Source organism: Chrysemys picta, chromosome 4 (assembly GCF_011386835.1).
Source record: "Chrysemys picta bellii isolate R12L10 chromosome 4, ASM1138683v2, whole genome shotgun sequence".
In the NCBI taxonomy this organism is placed as follows: Eukaryota; Metazoa; Chordata; order Testudines; family Emydidae; genus Chrysemys; species Chrysemys picta.
Genome location: NC_088794.1, coordinates 10,879,177 through 10,885,189, shown reverse-complemented (window position 1 = coordinate 10,885,189; position 6,013 = coordinate 10,879,177). Strand labels below are relative to the sequence as shown.

Here is a 6,013-nt window from a genome sequence, read left to right as displayed (position 1 = left end):
TGCTTTGAACACAGGAGATCGAGGATCCTAGTTCTGTGCTGGCTCAGACCATTAGACCAGATGCCTTCAAGCCCTGAGCTCTGCACCTGCCCACATAGGGTGACCAGACAGCAAATGTGAAAAATCGGGACGGGGGTGGGGGTAGGGGTAATAGGAGCGTATATAAGAAAGACCCAAAAATCAGGACTGTTCCTATAAAATTGGGACATCTGGTCACCCTATGCCCACACAAGGTATTAATCTGGGATTCAGGGGACACACACTGCAAGTTTTCAGTGAAGAAACACGGCTGCCTCGAGCCCTTATGGCTACAAGGAAAATCTTCCAAAGGTGATGGGCATCTAACCGACACAGTTCTGTCTGCCTGAGTCTGCAGCCAACCTGGGACAACAGCTCTAGGAAAAGTGGCAGTAACTGTTAATCTGGCTCTGACAGCGTTGTAATTAGACTTTTCATGTAACATGGGTGACCAGTTGTGTGGTGCACAACCACTGCAAGTGTGCGAGCAACTCAGGTTGAGTGCAGCTGAACCCTGGGCAGGCTGCAGCACCCAAGAGATTTTTGTTCTCCCACTGAATGACAGCAGATGCACCAGTAACTTTACTAGGTAGAAGTTTAGTGACCACATTAGGGCCGTATCCTCCCCACTCCCTGCATTGGGCCAGGCCTGAGGGACATCAACAGAGCTGTGAGGGGTTCCAGCCAGCTGACATAGCTGTGGGAGTTGTGAATTAGGACTGATGTGTACTGAGATAGCTGAGCTGAAGCTGGGTACGTTTGCACAGTGCAGGAATCAGATTGGGAAAAACAAGGTGGTGATTGTTATGCTCATGGCATATACACAGAGAAGTTAGATAAAGAACATAATATTCTTGTTGGAAGGTTGCAAGGTAACACACCTTTATTTCTTAGAATTCAGAGCAATAACTCACCAGAACCACAAACCAGAGAGAAACAAAACAGGCTGCTCCGTGAAAGGGCATGGCTCACACCACCTTCTTGGTCTGCAGACTGACTACTACAGACACAGATCACACTTTCCCCTACAGAGTCCCCTACCCTGGAAGCAGGATCAGGAAAGATCTTGAAATTTAAAGTGACAGCTTGTAATTTTTAGTTTTCAAGGGACTACAGCAGTGCCTCTTCCAATATGCTCCGCCCCTGTGAGTTGCCAGAATGAGATGCTGCTCACAGCAGATAGCAGCACTGTGTCTCTCTCTGAGCTCTGCTGGGCTCCTTGAGGTTGGCACCCCCTCGGTGGGGCTTGGATAGGGGGATGGTCTCTGCTGGGCTCCTTGAGGTTGGCTACTTGTTTGGGGGAAAATAATATATGGTGGCATCTCCCAAACATGACATCCTGGTGGCTCCAAAATCACTTCACAACACAATGAAATAGTTACTAATATTGGCATTTAAATGACCATCGCTGGGCATCTGAGCTAACTAGGGTGGATGGGGCTGTTCACATCTCTCAGAGTTGTTGCCTCAGGCTCTCTGCAGACTCCTCTCTGCATCCATTACACACAGGTCACCTTCTTGAGGGTGTTTTTTAACCCCTACAATCATAACAGCTAGTAGGAACTGATGGGAGGGGGAAGGGGCTGGGATATGGGGCAAGTGATAGGTGAGATGCAGGGATGGGGTATGTGGGGGCAGTGGAGGGCTGGATTGGTGAGGGGTTGGCTAGTGAGGGGGATTTGGGGGGTGAGTGGGGGAGTCGCTGGGATGTGCAGTGAGGGGCAGTGGGGGTGGGGTGCGGGGGGGAAGGGGTGGGGATATGGGGGAGGGACAGGTGAGATGCGGGGATGGGTATGTGGGGGCAGTGGGAGGGCTGGGATGTGGTGGGCTGGATTGGTGAGGGGTTGGTTAGGGAGGGGGGTTTGGAGTGAGGAGTAGGATGTGGGGGGTGGGGGAGTGGCTGGGATGTGCAGTGAGGGGCAGTGGGGGGGGGGTCCAGAGGAAGGGGCTGGGATATGGGGGGAGGGGCAGGTGAGAAGCAGGGATGGGGTATGTGGGGGTAGTGGGAGGGCTGGCTTCATGAGGGGTTGGCTAGTGAGGGGGATTTGGGGGGTGAGTGGGGGAGTTGCTGGGATGTGCAGTGAGGGGCAGTGGGAGTGGGGTGCGGGGGGAAGGAGCGGGGATATGAGGGATGGACAGGTGAGATGCAGGGATGGGGTATGTGGGGGCAGTGGGAGGGCTGGGATGTGGGGGGCTGGATTGGTGAAGGGTTGGGTAGGGAAGGGGATTTGGGGGTGGCTGGGATGTGCGGTGAGGGGCAGTAGGGGTGGGTTCAGGGGGAAAGGGTTGGGATATGGGGCGAGGTATAGGTGAGATGCAGGGAGGGGTATGTGGGGGCAGTGGGAGGGCTGGGATATGGGGGGCTGGATTGGTGAGGGGGTTGGGTAGGGAGGGAGATTTGGGGGGGTGGGATGGAGTTTTGGGCAGTTTTGGGATGAAGCCCTTACCGGGTATACCCACAAAAAGGTGCTATTTCAGTTATTTTTGCTCTGTTTTGTTTAGCCCAATGAGAAGAATAAGCAAAACTCTCCCTTGAAAAACCCACCTCCCAAAAGGAAGAGATCTGTGAACAGCACACCTCCTCTGGGTGACATCAGTAAGAGACAGACGAGAAATCCCCTTAATCAGTAAGAAATCCACTGAAGAGGAGCAAGAATTCACCGTCAACTTGGGTGATGGTGGCAAGGATCATGTGGTGACAGGCAAAATCCATGACAGCATCTATAAAGCCCTGACAGCACAAGCAGACATCCATGCTCGGTTGGACAAAGAGAAGGGCAAAGAGATGCACCTACTGGGGAAAAAAGGGATTGAGGAGTATGTTAACTTGGGGATGCCTCTCAAGTACATTCCTGAGAATTCCCACTTTGAAATGAATTTTTACAAAGTGAATAGGAATCCAATAAGAAGGCATGGTGGGATACCGTCAGTTTGAGAGCAAGGGAAAGAAATGCATAATATTTTACATCTCCTCTGTTGGCAGTAGATTGGAGAACAATGCTCGATACAGAATTCTTTGGTGCCAGCAGCTTGTTAAAGATCTGATCAAGTTGTGTGTCTTTGCTCCAGAAGGGGAGACCATCAAGGATGCCTTATGCAAAGATGGCCGGTTTCATTCTTGCCTGGACAAAAAAGAGTGGAAAATGGAAAGTGTAGAACTAGTGATCACTATGTTGATAATCTAGCCAACAGGTCATTTGAGGTGGTGGTTAAAACTAAGCAACCTTCCAAGGCAGGGGATTGTTCAAGGAATGACCAATCCTGCATGGCCTCCGAGGAGGGGCAGGGGAAGATTTACCATTACTTTAAAAGTAGTATCCTGGACCTGTATCCTGACTTGAAGAAACAAAGTACATTGATTGACGAGCTCTTCGCAAAAGCCTTTGCAAAAGCCTTGGCGGAAGGGAAATCGAAGCGTGCTGTGTTCAAACTGTACAGGGAGAACTTTGGGAAGAAGACTAAGAACTCCACTCTTATTAAGGTGCACAAACGCCTTGGTGTTCTCAGTGACTCTGTGGGGTTTATAGAGTGGGCCAACAATGGAAATGATGGCTCTGCCACTTGCTTTGTCTTGCATGATAAGTACATACTCACCTGTCATCATGTGGTAGGGCATATTGTTGGTGAAGGAGTGGAGGAGAAGGACTGGGCGTCGATAATCAGTCACTCTGCCCGTGTGACTTTCTCTTATGAAGATAAATACCCAAAGGAAAACAGCTGGTTTTCGCTAGCTCCTTGGTTTGAAATATCTGACAAGGATCTTGATTTTGCTGTCCTGAAACTGAAAGGAGGTAGAAGCTCGTTCCCAGCAGGTCTAGTGCAATTTCTTCACCCATTGCCATTTAATGGTCTAATCTATATAATTGGCCACCCGGATGGGCAAGCGAAATCTGCAGATGGCTGTACTGTGGTCTCTGTATTTGAGCGGAACCGGGAGTGCCATTCTCGTATCCAGCGTGGTCAGAAGAAGGTGTGCAACAGTGTCAGATGTGGCCCAGAGGACAGGAGGTGCATTCACATGTTCACCCAAAGAAGTTTCCAGGATGTGATCAACAATCCCAATGTAGTCACCTATGACACCAGCTTCTTCTCTGGGTCTTCTGGCTCACCGGTGTTCAATGCAGATGGCCAGCTGGTGGCCATGCACACCGCTGGTTATCAATATGAAAAGAATAAGCAGCTGCACAGCATTGTTGAGTTTGGCTTTTCCATGGTGGCCATCCTTGCAGCAATTAAAAGGAAGTATAAAGCCTGGTATGAGTTTGAGCTCCCCTCCCTTGGGGAAGATGCTAGGTCTTGTCCTGGTGAGCATGAGGATTTCCCCAGTGCTTACACCAACGACATAGAAATGGAAACCTTGGAATAAAATCTCCGACTTCGAGAGCCTCCCCAACACACTCAGTGCATTTCACCCTTCATGTTGATCTCCATGCTTTGAAGTCTCCATTGTTCCTGACATGAACTTTCTTTGATTGGTGATTTCCTACCAGCTGCAATCTAGTTATACCCCTCTCTGCTTTCATTGTTCTCATTGAAATGGCTGGTGACAAACCTTGAAATAACTTTTTTTATTTTTAATGAAGGGTGGTTAGTATGATGGGGTCAGTACCTTGAGTGTGGGATTCTTTCATAAGAAATGCATAATCCTTGGACTTTTAAAGGCTGAGCTAGAGGGAGGAGTGGCTCTACAAATAATTATCAACCATTCTTAAAATATAATGGTTATAAATATAAACGTAATAAAGACAAATTATATAAATAATATAAATATGGAAGAAATACAAATATTCTATACCGGTTTTAAAAAATACAAAAGCTACTTTAATGCCACATTAAATTAGCACTGTTTGAAAATGGTCAAAGGATTCCACAACATTAACTTGCACCCCTGCCCCTTGTGCAATCTGTGTATTTTGTTATGCATTGAACATATAAGGATTACATTAAACAGTGGCCACAGAGGGCCTGCTTCTCTTTGAAGTTAATGGGAATGGGCCTTTGAAGAAAAGAGGGAAAAGAAAATACTACATATATGCAGTATGGCAGAGGTAACACTATTGGAGAAGCCTTCACTTTTTGCCTTGTCTGACTGATTTTTAACTTCATTATTGCATTAATGTGGCCTTTTTACATTTAATTTCCAAGTTCTCTCTCTCTTTAAAAAGCGGGGCTGGGTGGAAGTGAGAGAAACACTTCTACTGAAACCACTGGGAGTTGTTGTAAGTTCTGCACAGTTGCCACTATTAATTGCACTCTGCTTGAAATATGCAAGTGATCTGGTACCCTTGAAATATACAGAAAGCCAGAAGATCTGGGTTCAATTCCCAGCAATGCCATATACTTCCAAAGTGGCCTTGGGCATGTCACTTCATCTCTCTATGGGTATGTCTACACTACAAAATTAGGTCAATTTTATAGAAGTCGATTTTTAGAAATCAATTTTATACAGTCGATTGCGTATATCCCCACTAAGCACATTAAGTTGGCGGAGTGCGTCCTCACTACCGTGGCTAGCATCAACTTACGTAGCGGTGCACTGTGGGTAGGTATCCCACAGTTCCCGCAGTCTCCGCTGCCTATTGGAATTCTGGGTTAAGCTCCCAATGCCTGATGGGGCAAAAACAGTGTCGCGGGTGGTTTTAGGTACATGTCGTCAGTCGCCCCTCCCTCCGTGAAAGCAACGTCAGACAATCGTTTCGCGTCTTTTTTCCTGGGTTACCCGTGCAGACGCCATACCAAGCATGGAGCCTGCTCAGCTCACCGTCACCGCTGCTGTTGTGGACAAGTCTACTGTGGGGACTGCTGTGATCCAAGTAGCCAATGCAATCATTGACGTTCTGTTATCAAGGGTAGCATCAGAGACTTTGAAAACCAGTTTAATGACTGTCCAGGCTTTGGTGTGACAGTTGTGTGTGTTTCTCCTTGATGCAAACCCGACCCTTAGTTGATTTTAATTCCCTGTAAGCCAACCACCCTCCCCCCTTCGAAATAAAGT

General features: G+C 47.9%; 1 protein-coding gene across 1 annotated transcript; it reads left to right on the top strand.

Annotated features, from left to right (window-relative positions):
* Positions 1 to 1,805: 1,805 nt before the first annotated feature.
* LOC101931203 (serine protease FAM111B-like) lies at positions 1,806 to 6,013 on the top strand. Its single transcript, XM_065591008.1, is given in 4 exon segments — positions 1,806 to 1,809; positions 2,592 to 2,940; positions 2,942 to 3,194; positions 3,197 to 6,013. Coding segments are annotated over 4 exon segments (1,794 nt in total). The 3' UTR covers positions 4,385 to 6,013.